Here is a 21,938-nt window from a genome sequence, read left to right on the forward strand (position 1 = left end):
ATGGAAGCCCATTTCCGCCACTGAATAAAAAATAAAAAAAGGTTATTGTGACAAATCTCACAATTCTGACTTTTTCCCCACAGAATTGTGAGATATAAACTTGCAATTATGACTTTTTTTCTTGCGAGTTAAAGTCCAGTTTTGAACTGCGGTCAGGCCAGCCTCCACTTCGAAAAACACGGTCATTCTAGCCGCCACGTTATTCTGTTATAACTCCGATCAAAGGAAAAGCGATCTCTGGCATTCGTTCAGCCAGTTTCTCTGTCAATGAATGAATAAATGAATGAATAAATAAAAATAATGAGTTTAAAACGGTCTGATATAAATAAATAGACCAATTAATATGAAAAAAACAGTCTGATGAGAAATAACAAAATAAAAGCCTTTTACAGCTTGCATTTAACCATTTTTTATCTGTAAATACACATAGTTATAAAAATAAAAACCCCTGTCTCCACAAAAAAACTCAGTTTCCACATACCACTTTTAATTCAGATTAACTGTCCACTACCCCAGGGTGTCACTCAACCAGTTTCAAGACGATCTGATGTTGCATTACATAATAAGAGCCCTCCAAAAACTCATATTCTACCTGTTCTGCCTGTGATTTTGGATAACTCTAAAAAGGAAACTCCCTGTTTCCACAGACCAGTTTCAATTCAGATTAATAGTCACTGCCCCAGAGTGTCACTCAACCAGTTTCAAAAAAATCATTTCATTTTGTTTTATTTTATATTTAACATTTAATTTTTTTTATTTCATGTTTTATTTTATTTTGTTATGTTATTGTATTTTTTGTTATTTTATGCTATTTTATTTTATGCATCCACCTGATCAGCACTGTCTTTCCATCACCGCCTTAATGCTTGCATGAAATGTTTGTCTTATCTGGCATGTCGCATTGACAAATAGCTGAAATAGAATAAGTATTTTTTTATTTTACTTTATTTCAGTTAAAGTTTAAAATGTATGCCCTTTTTCTCACCTCCACACTCCATACGCAGGCCGAATGGTAGAGAGCTGAGTAAACCTTGCCCACTTTCCGAAGATCACGTACATCCCATACGTACAGACTGTGATCGTTGTAGACACAGGACAGCCAGCGGTTAGTGGGGTCATAGGATACAGCCACTGTGTCAGGATAACGGACGTTTTCCTTGTAGGCGAAGAGATGGCTGTGAAGAGATCATAATAGAGGGACAGTAAAGACAGCTGTACAGAGAGGTGACTAAAGGTCTTCTGGAAGTGTCACGAGAAAATGTTTCCAAGCACAACCCACACGTAGACCACTGCTATTTACTGCCAATTATAAAGAGACAGACAGAGTGACTGGGAGCAGTGTGTCCACTGGCATGCATGGGGCAGTTTTTTTTAATGGTACATTTGTTCATGATTTGTCTTTCTATGAAATGGCTTCCATTTACATTTTATGAATTGGAAAGGATTGAGACCATCCCTGCATTTACAGACAAATAAAAGAAAATAACAAAAATGAACAGAATTGTTACTTTTTGTTGTCTAAACATGTACAGTAGGCTCAAAAAGATAGACACATCTCAGTGTCTTAAAAACAGTCTTCCTGAACAGTATAATATATAATAGAGGTCAACAGCTCTGTCTCAGCCTTGCAGCAGTGTCTTTACATATTTATGAGCGGTGGACTAAGAGGTCTCATGTGTTTGACAGCTTGGAATGCTAAACAGATGTCAATGGCTAAGCCGTTTCATCGAGACTACATAAATCCACTCTGAATCTTAAAGCAGACGGAGATTTCAGGATGGTTTCTGGGTATTTGCATATGTATAATGCTAGACACCAGAAAGCAGCTCATCCAGTAGGAAAATCTCTGGAGATTTCCAAGTGATCCTGCTGTTCTGACTTTTGACAAAGGGATTTTACACTGTTATATTTCACTCTGAATCTGAGCAATCACAATAAGTATTGTGGTGGTACCATAGTTCAGTGAAGGTAATACATGCTACTTTAAGTACAGAGCAATAATATTGATAAAACTGAACTAAGTAAGTGAACTAAGTTTTTTGCACCAAGACTCACTAATGTGGCTGATCTTACCTGGCCTCAGTAACAGTGGCGATGTCTGTGCCCAGGCTGTGAGGGTGAGGCAGCGTACAGATAAAGTGCAGGTCAGTGGGGCTGAACGCTCTCACAGTCCCATCAGCACAACCACAGAAGATCAGATCCTCGATGACGGACAGAGACGTGGCCATACTGGTCTGAGAGAGAGAAAAATGCAGGAATTGAGTTGAATGACTGATCCTAGGACTAAAGTTTTGGAGTGACATCCAATTTATTACTGAGCCCACACAAATTATATTATTAATGTTATGATCATAATTAAATTATATCAATATTAAAATTAACAAGATATATTTATTTAACTTTTTTGCATTGACTGTGGGGGTAAAATAAATGTATTTATATTTATAATTTAAAGCATTTATTATATATACACATATACATACAGTGCTGCTTGAAAGTTTGTGAACCCTTTAGAATTTTCTATATTTGTGCAAAAATATGACCCAAAACATCATCAGATTTTCAAGTCCTGAGAGTAGACAGAGAACGCAATCAAGCAAGGGAGAGAAAATTATTTTCTTTGTCATTTATTTATTGAGAAAAATTATCCAGTGTTACATATCTGTGCGTTGCAAAAGTATGTGAATCTTTGCTTTCAGTATCTGCTGTGACCCCCTTTTGCTGCAGTAACTGAAGGTAAAGTTTCTTGTAACGGTTGATCAGTCCTGCACAATAACATATAGGAGTTTTAGCCCATTCCTTAGTGCAGAACCACTTCAACTCTGTGATGTCGGTGGGTTTCCTCCTATGAACTGCTTGCTTAGGTCCTTCCACAACATTTTAATTGGATTAAGGTCTGGACTTTGACTCAGCCAATCCAAAACATTAACTTTGTTGTTCTTTAACCATTCTTTGGTAGAATGACTTGTGTGCTTGGGGTTGTTGTCTTGCTGCATGACCCACGTTCTCTTGAGACTCTGTTCTTAAACAGATGTCCTGACGTTTTCCTTTCAAATTTGCTGTATAATTCAGAATTCATTGTTCCATCAATGATGGCAAGCCGCCCTGGCCCAGATGCAGCAAAACAGGCCCGAACCATGATACTACCACCACCATGTTTCACAGATGGGATAAGATTCTTAAGATGGAATGTGAGAACAGTGGCTTTCTTCTTGCAACTCTGCCATGCACACCATGGTTGCTCAGTGTTCTCCTGATGGTGGACTCATGAACATTAAAATTATGTGAGAAAGGCCTTTAGTTGTTTAGAAGTTACCCTGGGAACTTTTGCAACCTTGCAGACTATTACACGTTCTGCTTTGGAGTGATCTTTGTTGGTCAATCTCTTCTCAGGAAGGTAACAGTGGTCTTGAATTTCCTTCATTTGTACACAATCTGTGGATTTGTGGAGTCCAAACTCTTTAGAGATGTTTTTGTAAACATTTCTAGTCTGATGAGCAACATCAAATCTTTTTTCTGAGCTCTTCAGTAATCTCCTTTATTCGTGACATGATTCACTTCAACAAACATGATCAGACTTTGATAGAGTTTTTTTTAATAAAACAGGTCACATACTGACATTTGATAGTCATTGCACTGACAGAAAACACCTCTGCACAGATGGACTCTAATTTCACCTTTAAATTAACTGCTAATCCTGGAGATTCACATACTTTTGCCACTCACAGATATGCAATATTGAGATAATTTTCCTGAATAAATAAATGACAAAGAAAATATTTGTCTCTCATTTGTTTGATTGGGTTCTCTTTGTCTACTTTCAGGACTTGTGTGAAAATCTGATTATGCTTTGGGTCATATTTATGCAGAAATATAGAAAATTCTAAAGGGTTCACAAACTTTCAAACAGCACTATATATATATTTAAATTCTGTTTAAATTCACAATTAACATCTGCAGAGCTTTAAGCAACTACCCAAAAGCATATTTACCATGTGGGCCAAGTCATTTTGTTGGGTGAATTGTAAAATGAGACAAAATGAGAGCTCTGTGCATTAAATCGAGATGTCTTATTAAATTCCACTGTTAATTGCATGGGAAATGCACAATGCACAAACTGCAAATAAAAGCTGATGAGATATCAAACATAAAAATAATATGAAACAGGTGGCAATAAAGATACAAAGTGTGAAAAAAGAAAATGTATTAGTGCCTGAGCAGGTTAAAAGTGAGAAGAGCTCATTTGTGTGTCTTTCCATGGGCTGTTAGATGTTCCTAATAAGAAAAAATATCCTTCACTGAAATATCCAATATAATTTACTGAGATAAGGACATGGAGGACTATTTGCTAAATAAGCTTTACTCAAGAGACCAAAGTTCATTTGTAGATTATAAAGTTGTACAATGATCCTGGGGCTCTTTTAGTTGATAGACTGTTAGACAGAGAGGCTTTTGTATCCTTTACCATCCTCTCTGTATCCTTTTCCTCCTGGCACTCTGACTCTTTCTTGTTTTCTCAGTGCAGTGGGCTCAAGGGTCCCACAAAAGCAGAATTGTGCAGCACCCACCTGCTCTAACCATGACCCACTTTGACAGTTTGTGAGGAGTCAAATCGAGATCTCATATCGGCTCTAAATCATGCGTTCAAGTTCACAACACGGCTGCCTAGTTCTCATGGGTTTCTAAAGGTCTCCCGAAATACAAATTTCTTCTTCTCTCTTGTGAGATACAACAGACCTTTCTTTAAATAGATATTACTACTTTATCTGATGTTTTTTCTGTCTCAAGGCAGAGTATTAGATGCAGTAAATATAAATAATGTACTGGATTAAATGATGAAATATCATGTTGGTATATTAATATCTTGGGTTATTTATGATAAAACATTCAATTTACTGTAAAAAAAATTATTTAAATATTATTCAGTACAATAATATTTCAAAACAACTGAATACTTAATACTAATAATTATTTGTGAAAAATTGAAAACAATTAAAATGTTATTAAATACCTTTTAAAATACAATTAAATAATTATTACTAATAATTAATCAATTAAAACAATTAAATACATAATTATTTAAATGAATATAATTTTTTTTTTTAAACACACAGAAGTGGCAGTTTATGCAATTAAATAATTAATACTAATAATTAAAACAATTAAAATGCAATGTGAAAATACAAAACAAAATGTTAAAATGAATATAACAACAACAACAACAACTATAATGGAAAATAATAATTATTAATATATTTTTTTAAAACACACACGGGGCAATGAATGCTGTGAATACAGCAAATGATGGGTATTTAAAAAATGTGTGGGTTTTGTGGGTGGTGATTCTGTGTGGGCCTCATCATACTTAATGTCAAATGCTTTGTCTGAGATTAGAGTGATAACTGGCAAGTGAAGGTAATGAGGTCAAACATCCAATGTACAGGTGAGCATGACTGACAGCAGCACTGTGACGTGTCGTTTAATGAGTTTTACAATGAGACGTGACAGCTGAATCCGTAGCCCTGATGTGAAACTTACTGCGAAACTGTCATTTTTCTGGACAGTGTGAGAGGAGAAGCAGAACAGACTTATATCAGACAGCAGCAGCAGCAGCAGCATTAGTTATTAACACACTCCACTCTCGCTTAACACAGTCGAGAGCTTAGAAACACCCTCCGTTCACAGGGGCTTTGATAACAGAAATGGAAAAAATAGCTTAACATGGAAAAAGCACAAAACACAGACAAGAAAGCCTAAACAAAGTTCAACTACAAATCAGGAGGTTAAAATGTGACAACTGAACTTTTAAAAGTTCAATTCCAAGTATAAAATAGCTTTAATTTCACGCACATTCTTTTCACAAACATGTTATTTAAAGGAATAGAGCTCAACAGTGACCTCTCATTAGTTCTGAACTAAACCAGCCTGTAAAAATTGTATTTTCATATAAATTCAGTTTTTTAATGCCCTAATGGATACATACAACATCCTATATTATCCAAACATGTGACCCTGGACAACAAAACCAGTCTTAAGTCGCTGGGGTATATTTGTAGCAATAGCCAAAAATAGATTGTATGGGTCAAAAATTATCTATTTTTCTTTTATGCCAAAAATCATTAGGATATTAAGCAAAGATCATGTTCCATGAAGATATTTTGTAAATTTCTTACCTTAAATATATCAAAACTTCATTTTTGATTAGTAATATGCATTGCTAAGGACTTCATTTGAACAACTTTAAAGGTGATTTTCTCAATATTTTGATTTTTTTGCACCCTCAGATCCCAGATTTTCAAATAGTTGTATCTCGGCCAAATATTGTCCTATCATAACAAACCATACATCAATGGAAAGATTATTTATTCAGCTTTCAGATTATGTATAAATCTCAATTTCTGAAAATTGACACTTAAGACTGGTTTTGTGGTCCTTGGTCACATATAGGTAAATAGTTACAAAGCTAAAACGTTAAAATTCTGTTTCAAAGTTGTAAATAAAACAAAAAAATACTTCAATACGTTTTACAAGAAAATAAAAATGTCATGTTTAATTCAGTGTTACTTACCGTTTCTTTGTAATCATTTGTGAAAATGAAAATGTTGAAAATGTTCAAATTATAATTTTTGTTCAGTGTAGCTAATATTATCTAGTGTTCACTACAAAAACCTGTATTCATGAAAACAGTAACTATTTTGAAATGTGGATCTTTAATGTGTTTTAATGTATTTTGAATAAAATAGGAGCTAAAATCATCTAAAAATAAATTTTTACAGTTTGAACCAAACTATTGAGCTCTATTGCACCCACTCATTCTTGCATATTTGTGACAGACTACAAAATCAACCAATCAGCATCCTCGTCACTCACCCTGAGCTCCACCCACTTGTCCAGCATTCTTTTGTCGTTGAATTCACAGAGCAGCCCAGAGGAAGTGATGCAGAAGGTGCTGTTCGCCTTCCGGCCCTTTCCACAGGCGACATCGCTAAAGAAGTTATTCCGCAGCTCTCCAAGAAGACCAGAGCGGCCCAATAATGGTACTGTAGCGTTCACCTGTGAGAGATGACATTTATGAGGCTTTCATCTAAGACCTAGATAATATTTAGCACTGTGTGAATGGACTGGGAGTTCATGTGACATGACATTTTTAGCTGTGGTTCAGGTTTGACATCTGTGGTGACGTTAAGTGAGAGTTAGAGATGGAAAGCCAGCCAGAAAGATAAAAAAGAGCTGTATTTGGTAGAGATAAGGCTAGCTGTCATCTGCCACGTTAGCAATGTGTACCTTGGACGACTTGGTGTGGTCAAGATACCAGAATTTCACGTGTCTGTTCCCGGCTGTAACAAAGTACGAGCTGTCATTTGAGAAAGACACAGCCATCACTTTACTGGACACCTTGTTTGCGGCAACCACAACATTTTTCTGAAAGGACAAAAAGGCAAATATTCAATCAATGACAACCTGTTTTTTTAGGTTATTGGTTAAATTAATTAAAGTTCAACAATCATAAGGGAAAACCATGGTAAACGCAGAATAAGCAAGATGGAACTACATTAAAGGAATAGTTTGCTGAAAATGTATTCTCCCTCAAGCCATCTAAGATGTAGATAAATGTTTAATCATATGAATGGGTGCCGTCAGAATGAGAGTCCAAACAGCTGATAAAACATCACATTAATCCACAAGTAATCCACACCACTCCAGTATATCAAATTAACAAACTGGGAAGCAAAAAGCTGCTTGTTTGTAAGAAACAAATCCATCATTAAGGTGTTTTACCTTTAAACTGTCACTTCTGGCCAAAACGCAGGAAGCGTGAAAGCAGTAACCAGTGAAAAAGTCCGTCCCCTGTTGTCCTCTCACATCAAAATCCACCAGCATATTTGTTTAGAACTGTTTTGGACTGTTTTTGCTTGAAAACAGTGTTTTTCTCTGTGCATATTTCTGTCCTGATTCAGACAAGATTACTTTAGAGGACTTGCATTTTAGCCAAAAACAACAATTTGATGGATTTGTTTACAAATACAATTACAAATACACAGCTTTTTGCAATACTAGGAGTTAATTGATGGTTAATTGTGATGTTTTTATCAGCTGTTTGGACTCTCACTCTGACGGCACCCATTCACTGCAGAGGATCCATTGGTGAGCAAGTGATGTAATGCTACATTTCTCCAAAACTGTTCAGATGAAGAAACAAGCTCATCTACATCTTGGAAGGCCTGAGGGTGAGAACAGTTTTCATTTCTGTCTTAACTATTCCTTTAAATTCCTCTTCTTTTCATTCTTCAGCATATACTGTATAACATATATATTGTTTACACTACAAATATAGTGTTGCCTTGTGTTAACACCATTCCTTTGATGGATTGCAAACACTGCTATTACCTTCAGGAAAAGCAAATCTAGTTATCCAAACAGCATAAATAAAACAAACTAAATGAAAGCCATCTTTCATAACTGGACGAATATTGCTAGTCACCTTCCAGGCCCAGACGTTGACGATCATGTCGTGCTGGTATCCCACACTGACGATGTATTTACTATTGGGGGAGAAAGCCACACACGCCACGCCGTATTTATGTTCATGTAACTCCGCCACCTGTGTCCTCTCTGCCACATCCCAGACACGCACCGCCGGCATATGACCGCTCTAGAGAGAGCAAAAAAAAGATTATTAGGGCTGTCAACAGGCTTTACTGCAGACAATCTCAACACAAGAGCAATATCTACCAGATTAAGAACCACAAATAATATATTTAGAAACATACAACCAACATATATATATTAAGTTTTTTTGATGCTGTACTTTTTGATCAAATAAATGCAGCCTTGGTGAGCATAATAGACTTCTTTTGAAAGAATGAATGAATGAATGAATGAAGTACAGTAAAGTGTCTTTATGTTATATAATATAGAAATGTCCCAGACTTTCCCTGGCCAGAAAAACGCATATAAACATATATTTATATTTTGATGTATTGCAAGCATGTATTCAAGAGCACCTTTCCATTTTGTGCAGTGCTTGATTGTGCAACACGTTAACATAGATGTCGAGACAGGTCAGTTCAATCCCACGTTACGCAACTCCAATCAAGACAGAACATGCATGCAAACAAAAAGGAATTAATGAAGATTCCTGCTTAAATTCAGGACTGTGCCGCCAACATCTGATCAGCATTCAGCACTGCAGGGGCTTCACAGTGAGAATGTGGGGGTCAGAGGTCAATCCACAGTGAGCAGACATATGCCGATTTCAGACTGTTTCTGTCTCTTCCTTCGGGCACATTTGCTTTCTTCCTTGCCCTTTCTTGGCACTCTCATGTTCACCTTTTTATGACAGCAGACACAGTCTGTGTGCAGGTTGGCACGGTGCCGTCTGTTGCCATGGCAGCCGGTAACCACAAACTCACATCACTTTCACATACTGGAGTAAGAAACTCCTCTCAAACGGAAAGAATTACTTTTTTGTCCAAACGCACACACACATACAAAATGTACAGCCACACACACACACAAATCACCCGTCCACATGATTTAGTGGATTAGAGAGGCAGACAGGATCTGTGCTCATGTTCAGTCTTGCAAACAAAGTCCAAACAGCTCTGGTCACTAGTGCACTATACTGTAAAAACACTACTGTTTCCATTCATTACTGTCATGCCAGCTGACCAGAAGTATGGTCACTCAATGCACATTATCCTTAAAGGGATAAAAAAAATCAAATAAAAATAAATGATCAAATAAATACAAATTTAATTTAACCACCTTCATGTCATTGAGTGACTTTCTTTCTTCTGTGAAGCATAAAAAGACATTTTGAACAATATCTCAGTGCTTTTTATCTATACAATAATCAATGGTCACCAAAACTGTTTGGAACAACATGAAAGTGAGTAAATTATGACCGAATGTTCATTTTTGGGTGAACTGTCCCTTTAAGAAAAAAAAATCATAGTGGATAACACAAGCATCCACGTTCGTCATTCAAATAATACAATAATTTTATTATAATTAACAACAAAATAAATATTTCTAGAGACTGCACTCAAAAAGAAAGTGCTTCAAAGCCGAGCAGAACCACAAACGTGTATAATGACTACAGACATTTTCATGAATTGATTAGATAAATTATATTTCAGGATAATAGGGAACCTTTTAACACTCTAGCTAGAAATTTGCTAAATTTCTACCACCTTTTTTTTTGCTCAGATGGCATTAAGTCTGTACATGAAGGGACAAATAATAATAAAACCTGGTATTATTAAATCAAGTTGACCAAATGATCCAGTCAAATCCTGATAGACAAAATCAGCTTCCATTCTGCATTATTCCCTGCTAAAATTTCAGATAATATGTCAGATTACAGAAGTTAAATGTGTTGCCAATTACATTTCATTTTGTCTTTAAACCAAGTAAGTAATTGTTAATACTTTTAAATATTTAATACTGTTATTTTTTTGTTTTTATTTTGAAGGTTGCAATACTGTGTTTTATTTCAAGCCCGACATAACTTGCATGCTTCTGCCTGATTTCTATATTGCAGTCAAAGCAGTTAAATCTCTTCTAACCCAAATGTTAGTGCTGCAGAACTGCGAAAGGAAACCAATAGTCATCACATTTGTCTGTACTTGACTCCACTGTGACAAGAGACAAATTTCACTGATAGTTAGTCACTGTCCAGAGGGATTTCAGAATTCAGCCCTGAAGGTGCAAGATAGATAAAGCTGATGTAGGCGGGCTGAATGAAAATGAAGTTCTCTAAGTATGAGATACTGCTCCAGAGCTACTGACTTCCTACTAGATCGTGTGATGTAACCACAAAGCACAGATATACTCACCTCGCCCGTGACCACGTATTTGCCATCAGGAGAGAAGGAGACCGTAGTGATGGTTTTCCTGTGAGAGAGTGGACGGAAGTATTTAGACAATGCTGAAGTGTATGCATCCTGCTAGTTGAGGGGCTTCCTCTCCGTCTGGTCACCCAATGCTTACAATGATTATATGTTCGAGCATCCCAACACTACAATATTTACTCAAGCAGTGGCATGAGTTTGGGACAACCAGTTGCAAACGGGGTTGTGTGTTGGGAAGCCAGTTTGGTAAAACAGTCATTATTTTAAGTATAAAAGTGTTTTTCAATGGATTTTCTCAGCAGTGCCATAGAAGAACCCTTGTGGGTTCTCCAAAGAACCTTTAAGTGAATAGTTCTTAAAAGAACCATTTATTTTCTTGTGAGAAGAGCATTTTAAAATCTGAAGAACCTTTTTGCACAACACTCTTAAAAATAAAGCTTCCAAAAGTTTTAGTTTTTTTTCCCCCCAGCGATAAAGAACCATTTATGGCTCCATAAAGAACCTTTCAAACAGTTCTTAAAAGGAACCATTTTTAGTGTGCAGAACGTTTTACATTTTAATTTAAAGAACCTTTCTTCCACTTTAAAGAACCTTTTGTGGAATGGAAAGGTTTCATGGATGTTAGAGGTTCTTCCTAGAACCACAGATGCCAATAAAGCACCTTTATTTTAAGAGTGTAGTACACTTGTGCAGCTAATGAGCCATAGGAGGTGACATTTATCCATGTTGAGCTTGGTTACAAAAGTATGAAAGTCTTACCTGGAGCTATTGAGGATATGATGCTGTTTGTTTTTCTTAGGGTTCAGTAGCACCACCACGCATCTATAAAACGACAAAAGAAAGGGGTCATTAAAACGCTATTTAACAGACACTTTCCAATCCAAAACAACAAAATTATCATTTAACTATGGAGACAGTCCCTCCAAAGTCTTACTCAATGACAACCTTTGAGTTAGCAGCCCAGATCTTTGACCACTAAGCCACAAGCCCACAACTTTGCTATCTAAATCGTGGAGTGGCGTTTTCTACTTCCAAATTTAGACAAAAAAAAAAAAAGAGAGAGAAATGCACAAATCAGACTCATTTAAACACGATTATACCTGACTTTCCTGATTAACAATGTATCATATCCTGTGTCTGTTAACATGCATTAGTCAGAGCAGTTACCAAACCATGATAGTACCATGGTATTCTTTAAAGTACCTTGGAGTACTATGTACTGTAAAAAATATCATGGTTTTTGTTTCTGGTGAACATTCATTACCATAATATGTCAAAGTGGTACAATGGTATTGCCATCTGAAAAGTCACTGTACTAGGGTACTGCCACAGTTTTCTTTTGTAGGTGTGTTTTTAGGGTTTTGGTTGTACGGGTGCAGTGCGTGACAGAGGCAAGTCTGGTCTTCTGTGTCTTTCATCTTTCAAATACAGGAACAATCTCAATCCTTTTCAAAGAATGAAAAACAAACACAAGCCCTTTACAGCCTTTTATATGGACGTACTGTAGAGCTGGTCCTATAAAGACTGCCTGAAACAATGTCAGGTGGGGGAAATGACCTGCTACTGCAGACAGAAAAGGAAGGCAGTCAGACAAACAGAACACAGAGGAAATACGTCAATGACCACTGCAGAATCCTTCATATTTGGTTCACACAGTTGGTCTGTAGTTCACTCAGAAAAACGATGACTAGTAAAAACTGCTAAAACAAAAATTTTCCCAATTAAAAAAAATAAATAAAATGCTGAAGTCCCTACTAAAAGTAAAATGCTGATACAGAGACAGGGCTTAAACCAGTTTTCAGAAAAAACAAAAACACCCTGCCATGCATTTCCACAGCCACCCAAAGGAGATGAGTTAAGCCCCTTTAGGTTAGTACAGCAAAACCATCTGATACATTGATTGCAATTACACTAACTAAATACAGTGCCTTGCGAAAGTATTCACACCCCTTCATTTTTTTCACGTTTTATGTTGCTGCCTTATGTTAAACTGCTTTAAATGATATTTTTTTTCCCCCCCTAGGAAATCAATCTACACTCCATACACCATAATGGTAAAGCAAAAAACAGGTTTTTAACATTTTGCAAATTTATTAAAAATAAAAAACAAATTATTCCATTGCATAAGTTTTCATCTGCGTCTGGGACAATTGAAATTCAGCTCAGGAGCATTCGTATTGCTTGTAGATGTTACTACACTTTGAGTGAAGTTAACCTGTGGCAAATTCAATTGAATGGGTATGATTTGGAAAGGCACACGTCTTAATAAAAGGTCTAATAGCTAATAATGCATATCAGGGCAAAAAACAAAGCCCTGAGGTCAAAAGAACTGCCTGTAGAGCTCAGAAACAGGCTTGAGTCAAGCCACACATCTGGGGAAGAGTTCAGAAAAAAATTCTGCTTCATTGAAGGGTCACAGAAGCATGTAGTCTCTGTTACCCTTAAAGGAAGAAATTTGAAACAACCAGGATTCTTCCTAGATCTAGCCTCCTGGCCAAACTGAGCAATTGATGGAGAAGGGCTTTGGTTAGAGTGGTGACGAAGAACCTGATGGTCACTCTAGTTGAGCTCCATGATCATATATGCAGATCGGAGAAACTTACAGAAGGACAAACATCACTGCAACACTCCACCGATCTGGGCTTTATGGCGGTGTAGCCAAACACAATCCTCTCCTCAGTGAAGACACATGTAAACACTTGTAATTTGCAGAAAAGCACCTAAAGGACCCTCAGACTGTGAGAAACAAGATTCTCTGGTCTGATGAACCTCAATTCCAAGCATCATGTTTGAAGGAAACCAGCTCTGCTCATCAGCTGCAGAGTACCATCCCAAAAGTAAAGTGTGCTGGTAGCAACCTCATGCTGTAGGGCTGTTTTTCAGCGGCAGGGACTAAGGGACTCGTCAGAGTAGAAGAAAAGCTCAATGCACCAAAATATAGAGATAGCCTTAATGAAAACCCAGTCCAGAGCATTCAGAACCTCAGACTGTGCAGAAGGTTCACCTTCCAACAGGACAATGAACCTAAACACACAGCAAGACTGGCTTATAGGCAACTGAATGTCCTTGAGTGGTCCAGCCACAGCCTGGGATTAAACCCAGTCAAATATTTCTGGAGAAACCTGAAAATGTGCATCGGCCCCCATCCAACCTGACAGACCCTGAGAGGTGAAGAGGTGAGCAGAAGAATGGCAGATAATTACCAAATGCTGATGAGAAAAGCTCGTCACAAACAAAAACAAAAAAAGACTTGAGACTGTAAAGGTGCTTCAGATAAATATTTAGTTAAAGGTTACTTATTTCATTGTTTTATTTTTAATAAATTTACGAAGTTGTGACAATTCTGTTTTTGCTTTGTCAATATGGTGTATGGAGTGTAGATCGATGTGGGAAAAAAAGTAATTTAAAGCGGTTTAACATAAGGCAGCAACATAAAACGTGAAAAAAAGTACTTTTTGCAAATACTTTTGCAAGGCACTATATATAAATAAACAGTTAGATTAATAGATGGATGGACTTAAGCATAAATAGAAAAATAATAATAATTATTATTATAAAATAAATATATTTTTAGCATATTTTTTTTTTTTTTACAGTTTTTAATACATTTTTTAAATTAATATCTAATTTGATATGGTTTAGAATTAAAATATAATAAATATGTAGCGTAAATATAAAATCCAAAATAAATGTTAATTTATTATATTTATTTATAATATATAACAATATATTTATTTAATCTATTCATGTATTTTATGCATATAATTTTAATATATAAAATATAGATAGATGGACAGAGATAAACTTATATAGATAATAATGATAAAAATAATAATAGTAAATCATAACAACTACAAGAACAATACTAATACTAATCATAATTATTTATGTAACTGCATAAACTTCTCATATGGCTGCAGAAATGTTAACCAGGCAACTGGTCTGTATTTTCCAGTGGCTACAAGATAACGGTTTAACTTTAAATGACAACAAAAAAGTTTGAATGTGTTTTTCATTAAAGAACAAAGCAATGGATGCATTTAAAATCAAATTTTCTAATCGAATTTAAATATTTAGGTGTTATAGTCGCCTCTAAGCTTAAGTTTGATGCCCAAAATGGCTAAGACTATTAAGACAAATTTGACCTGTTTTCGTATGATAAGACCATGTATATCTCTTAAAGCAGCTCAAGTGTTTATGCATGCTATGATATTATCAAATATGACCTATTGTGCATAATTTGGGGTCAAGCTTCTCAATCAGTTAAGCCTGTGATGTCAACTTTAAAAGTAATGGATCAGAAACCAATGAAATGGCATCATTGTCAAATTCTTCAAAAGTATAATTTGTTAAGTTTTGATAATCTTTTAAAGTTTTCATTTATAAAAACCGTATTCAAGTGTATACATGGCCTTGCCCCCGTCGGTCAGTTGATACAAAAACTCATTAGTGATGGGGCAAAGACCAGAGTGCAACAATGCCTAGTGTATTGTCCCTGTTAAATAAACAAACAAATAAATAATAAAATAATCATAATAATAAGTTAATATATTATACATATAGCATAAAATAAATGATGAAATAATTTAGATATTTTAGATATATTATAATTTATACTTATAATTATTGGAAGGTAAATACATACACTTATAAAATATTCATGATCGTTCATATACACAATTTTTATTTTTATTTTTAAGTGCAAGGGTCATTCTCCATGCTATGCAACTACTTAAGAGTTCAGGGTCCATGTTTTGACTGGCTGCTGCTCTTTGGATGCACACGTTTGTAAGACTCATGACATCAAACATGACAGATAATCAAAAGTTTCATTTGAGGTACTTAGAAGCAACTAAACAGGATATCCTCAAATCACACTTGTATATTCTGCCTTGATTTCAAAGTCATATTACAAAAATTCTTACCAACAGAAAGCCCTTTCCTGTCCAAGTGGGGGAATATCAGACAGAAACAATTAATGTGAACACACATTATATAATCAAACATCTGCATCTTCAGAGTAAAGGTCTCTTCCACTGGCTGAGGTCCAGCTCTATAGGTCAATTTAGACACAACACACACACACAGAGAGAACTGAGTGCACTGCTACTCTTTCTTCTAATGTCAGTAGCAAGATGAGCGAGACAAAGCCACACAAGCGCTCGGTCTCCCCCGACCACAGGAAGAGCGCTGTTTGGAATCTGTCAACTCAAAGCCTCCCTGTCGTCCAGCTCTGTGCTTTACGAACACGTCTGAGAGAAGAGGGACAGAAAAGATGACCTCATGCTTCAAAAGCACATTACTCATGTCTCCATAAACCACTGATGCCAAAGACAGGGAAACCAGGGGAGGAGCGGACCTTCATTGTTGGCAAGTAATGGATCTCCTGCACTATATATAAGCCAAGCTGCTGATGGGATTGGCAGGCCTCGGATCTATGACTATGCAAGCCTGTTGAACGAGTGTCTACGGCTCATCCCATTACAAAGATAAGCTGATATGAATCAGTGTACAGTCAGCAAATATGCCTGACCTTGTATTTACACATGTGACCGCCCACCATTCACTCATGAACCACACTTTCATTGACCTCAAAATTTGCTATTTTTGGCTGCTTCAATAAAACGTCCCTACAGGTTTTAACAGTCTGCTGGGGTAACACTTTAGAATAGGGAACACTTATTCACTATTAAGTACAACTTTTCCCTCAATAAATTCCTAATTTGCTGCTTATTAATAGTTAGTAAGGTAGTTTTTAAGTTGAGGTATTGAGTAGGATTAGGGATGTAGAATAAGGCATTAATATGTGCTTAATTACTACTAATAAATGGCTAATATTTTAGTAATATGCATGCTAATAAGCAACTAGTTAAGAGACCCTATAAGGTTTGTTGCGACATTGAAGAATAGCTAGAGATTTTGTTTAGGCAAATAAAAGGGATATTCATAAATGTTAGTTAATGCATTAGGTATCACAAACCAACAATGTATAGATTAACAATAAATATTTTAACAAAATGTATTAAGGTTTAATGTAAATTTCTACATACACTAATGAATCTTCAAATGTTATAAACTGCAATGAATAAATGTTTCTGTTAGTTAACATGAACATTGAATTTTTTTTACAGTATTTCTTAACTTTAACAAAAAAAGAAGTTATTATTTAGTAAAAAAACATTTGTTCATTGTTCATGTTCACAGTGCATTAACTAATGTTAACAGGCACATTTGATTTAAAAATGTATTAGTAAATGCTGAAATCATGGTTATTATGAACTAAAACTAAAATTAAAGTTTAGTTTTTTAGATTAAGCTAAAAACTGATTAAAATTAGTAATAGTATCTCAGTTAAACTAAACTAAATTAACACCGCTGTAGAAGTATTGTTCATTGTTAGTAGGGATGCAACGATTACTGGTTTGACGATAAATCATGATAAAATTCCCCACGGTTAGTATTACCATTTCATATTTTAATTATCATTAAAACCGTATTCGATTACCACGATCTGAACAACTCACGATAAATAAATACTGTCCAGCATAAAGCAGAGTGTAACAGTGTCACGAGCGCACGGCAGCAGAGTTTCATTCTGAGTGAAAACAGGGAGGAAAAGCTGGGAGGTTTTAAAAGAGTGCTGAGGGAATTATACAAATGAATGTAAAGATGAATTAATTATAATGAATGTAGCTCTGAAAGTTCTGACTGTCTTCAGAAAAGATTCGATGGCATTTTGTTTTCATCTTCGCTCCATGTAGTACCTAAAGGAAGTAGGGGTGGGCGTATCGATCCTAATATTGATCGTTGGTATTGGTATGGGATCGATACTAGCCTGATAAGATCGATACTCTAGGTTTTTTTTTTTCTCCTATACACTTAATACATTCAACAAAGTGTTGACATGTCTGTGGGTGTATATTCTGCTCTTTTCACATCTCGCATGCAAGCATTGCTGCTCCTCCCCTGCTACGCTGTGTTTGGTTGTCATGCCATAGCGTGACTCAGAAGCTCCAAGCACAAGCGAATACTTTTGGCTACAGATCGAACGGTAGAACTCCGAGCTACAAAAGAAATGAAAAGGGGAGGAAGGAAGTCCTTCACATAGTGCATATTGTATATAACTGTATACCAAAATTGTCCTTTTTATGCAGTATCACTGTAAGGTGTGTACTGAGTTTGGCCTCTTCCTCCATTGCACCAAATGTTTTTATATTGCAATGAGAGAAAATGAAATTCAGCATGTTGCATTCATTTTCTGGGTTCATCTTACCTGTACGTACATAGTAGGCCTATATATTTTTATAAACTACACTGAATTTGGCCTTTTCATAATCACAGATTATTATCGCAATAATAACAAACAAATATTACAGCATGTATAAAACAGAAAATACAGTACGTACATAACATATGAAAATCCTTTCAATAATAAACGAGTTATGGCTTAATAGTTCTTTTTCATATCACTGTCTTCATTCAATAAGCCACTAATGTTACACTTTTCTTTATAATGGTTTTCTATGGGAGGGAAATCTATAATGTGAAAACTTTCATATTCTGGGTACATCTGCTTACTTGTGTATCTAGTTTGCAACATTAATAAGGTGTATACTGAGTTTTGGCTTTTAATATTACGTTTTTAATTTATTAAGCCACGTTAATTATTTTTATAACTCTTTTCTATGGGAGGAAAATACTTGAAACTGTGCATTGCTTTCATATTCTGGGCTCCTCTGCCTGCAAAGTCCATTTAGAAAGGCAAATAATATCCACTTAGCTTTAAGGTGAATATAATATTAATCATATCAACATTAGTATTGTTAATTTTTTTTAAAGTATCGATATCGTATAGGTATCGGTAATCTCAGAACAGCCTGATTTGAGAAAGGGGATTTTAAAAAACCACTGGGTGGATTTTTATGATTATAGGATGGATGTGTACACACACTTCCAACACACATTTATGTTCAAACAACTTGTAAAGTGAATTTTGCATCCGATGACCCATTTAACCTGAAGATCTGTTGATCTTTGAGAGGATCCACATTTTATTCAATGTGCATCTAGATTAACTTTCCACACCACCAGAATCAACAACTTCAGCTAAAGCACTTTTTGTGTTACTCAATATTTTTTGTTGTAATAAAAGATGCATGTTCCCTCCGGCATTTCAACAGACTCTCCTCCAGATCTCCTCCCGGGAGCCTGTTCTGTCAGCATGGAAGAGAAATCTCTGTTTTGGGAAGATCATTGTAGGGTTGAACTGGGATAATAGGGCTGTTTCTCTCCGGTGAGCAGAGCTAGAGGATAAATGAGGGCAGAAAGCCCAAACACTTACAGAGCTACTCGAGTATGACTAAAGATTGACCGCGCAGAGCCAACGAGAAGATTCAAGTTACTTTACACACAACATGAACACTTTCCCACAGAGTTATTTACAGTAGATTCTTCACTATACAGTTTCAGCCCAGAGCTAAACTCCAATTTCTAATAAAATTTTCTGCAGGTTTCAACAGAATTCCATGTGGTTTTGACTGATATCATATGAGTGTCATTGTACCATTTCAAACATGAAAACTTTATGAAAAAAACTCTGCAATGAGGAAGTTTATCCAAACCATGAGATTCTGTATAAAACAAGTTATCAAATAACGACCATTGCTCTTGCGTGTGAATGTATTGGCTGTTGTTGTGAAACTCTGCAGGGCCCACATGTGCCATCATGTGCTTCTTGCAGCCCGGAAAAAGCTGATCCAGCTCATTATCTCACCTAGCAGGGAATCGAATAAGCCAAGTGGAGTGTAGTAGTGCACAGATCGACCAAATTACTATATGCTCCAATGATTTTAGGCCACAAAAACCCTCTGTAATACAGTTCTCCATATCATAAGTCATAACCATGCTACTATTTTAAACAGATACAGTGGCATAACATTTATAATAGCAGCTTTTTAAATGTGAAAGGCAAACTACATTCAAAATTAGACAATATTCAAAGTTTGTTGTCAGGTTGGCATGAAGAATTTCACATTTTTATAATGTTTCTCAAATATCTTTCTTTTTCTTTAGCAGCAACAATTTGGAGTAAAAAAACATGGCATAAAGAATTTGTTTCTTACAAACGCGTTTCACTTCACAAGACATTAATTGGTGGACTGTAGTGGTGTGGATAACTTGTGGATTATTGTGATGTTTTTATCAGTTGTTTAGACTCTCATTCTGACGGCACCCATTCACTGCAGAGGATCCATTGGTGAGCAAGTGATGTGATGCTAAATATCTATTCAGAATCAGATAAAGAAACAAACTCATCTACATCTTGGATGGCCTGAGGGCAGATTTTCATTTTTGGGTGAACAATTCCTTTAAGAAATGTTTTTAGGAATTCAAAATATTCTTAATTTTATTCTTAAATTAGAAAATGAAAATGAGTTTATCTCTAGATATGACTAGGGGCCCTTCTCTTCATTGCAATATCGAATTTTTTTTCACCCATTACCAGACAAAAAAACAAACAAAAAAAAAACAAATCACAAATTAATATGAAACAAGTTACAGTACATTACTTTTAATACTTAATGGGGTCATCGGATGCAAAATTCACTTTACATGTTGTTTGAACATAAATTCAATGCGTGTTGGAAGTGTGTGTACACATCCATCCTATAATGATAAAAATCCACCCAGTGTTTTTAGTTTTTAATCCCCTTTTTAAAATCCCCTTTCTCAAATCAGGCTGTTCTGAGATTCCTGTCAGAATGACGTAGTTCTGCGCAAGCCCCTCCCACGATAGTTGATTGACAAGGCCGTTTTACCTTAGACCCGCCCTGAGTGAGCTGTCATCAGTCCATCAATGTGTCGACTCTGGTGCAGGGGAAGACAAGAATGTCTCTGATTAAGCGATTGAAGCGTTTAGTTGTTGGATGTGATAATGAACATAGCAGTCATTATTTACTCCCGATATCTGAGTCGCTGAAGATGCAGAGGATTAGGATTATGATCCCCGATCTGCCTAAATGTGTTTATGCTCACGCAAATCATTCGTGATCCAGCTTCATCTACAGAAGAAGTGAGTATAAGGGTTTTTTATGAATCTTTGCAAATCGCCTTTCCTAATCTATGCTAGTTAGCAAGTTTCGCGGCTGAAGTTTACAGTCTGCTCGTCCCCCCACGGAAGAGAGGGGCGGGGCTTATTAGGATTTAAAGCAACATGGACTAGAATGGCTTGCTGAAAACAGAGCTGATTTTGACAGGTTAAAAAGGGTGTTTTTACATTACCACTGAGAAATTTTAACCAAAGTATGTTATAGACTTTTCATTAAAGGGCTCATCGGATGCCCATTTTACACAAGTTGATATAATTCTTTAGGGTCTTAATGAAAAGTCTATGACATACTTTGGTTAAAATTTCTCAATGGTAGTGTCAAAAACATCTTTACCATGTCAAAATCAACTCTGTTTTCAGCACGCTGTTCTAGTCCATGTTGCTTTAAATGTTAGTGAGCTCTGCTGACTCCCTCTCTTTCGTGGAGTGACGAGCAGACCATAGATATGTGTAGATTCCCTATTCGACCGCTCCAGATACATTGACGCCTCAGCCATCTCACATTCACCATAATAAATCAACGAATATTCAAAGATATACCGTTCCAAAAATGGCAGATGGCTTACGTATCGCGGCCCATAGAAACAGTTGATAATGAGGCATCTAGGTATATATATATCTCTATGGAGCATACTAAACTTCAGCCACGAAACTGGCTAACTAGCACATTATTAGGAAATAATGCAAAGATTCATAAAAACCCTTATACTCCCTTCTTCTGTAGATAAAGCTGGATCACAAATGATTCACAAACTCCTAATCGTAAGTAAGAGCAACTTTAATTTGTAAGCATTACTAACTAGCATTCAGTTAAAAGTAGACTGCAACCAATGATTAGACAGATGCAACAGGTTCTGTGCTGATTAAATATTTGTATCAGCATTACTACAAACAGCATCAAGTGTGATACAAAACAGCAAGAGACTGTCCGTTCATTTTTAGAAAGGACTTAAAACAAGCTCAAAGCTGTTGTT

General features: G+C 36.0%; 1 protein-coding gene across 2 annotated transcripts in view; it reads right to left on the reverse strand.

Annotated features, from left to right (window-relative positions):
• mapkbp1 (mitogen-activated protein kinase binding protein 1) overlaps positions 1-21,938 on the reverse strand; it is a 58,587-nt gene that overhangs the window by 21,362 nt on the left and 15,287 nt on the right. For both annotated transcript variants that reach the window (XM_079443831.1, XM_079443830.1), the window contains exons 3-9: positions 11,616-11,678; positions 10,842-10,899; positions 8,483-8,653; positions 7,285-7,422; positions 6,871-7,053; positions 2,074-2,234; positions 986-1,175 (exon numbers count right to left, since the gene is read on the reverse strand). In XM_079443831.1, the coding sequence (XP_079299957.1) occupies positions 986-1,175; positions 2,074-2,234; positions 6,871-7,053; positions 7,285-7,422; positions 8,483-8,653; positions 10,842-10,899; positions 11,616-11,678 (964 nt within the window). The remainder of the gene's footprint in view (positions 1-985; positions 1,176-2,073; positions 2,235-6,870; positions 7,054-7,284; positions 7,423-8,482; positions 8,654-10,841; positions 10,900-11,615; positions 11,679-21,938) is intronic.

The sequence above is a fragment of the Barbus barbus genome (assembly GCF_936440315.1).
Source record: "Barbus barbus genome assembly, chromosome: 20".
NCBI classification, from domain to species: Eukaryota; Metazoa; Chordata; class Actinopteri; order Cypriniformes; family Cyprinidae; genus Barbus; species Barbus barbus.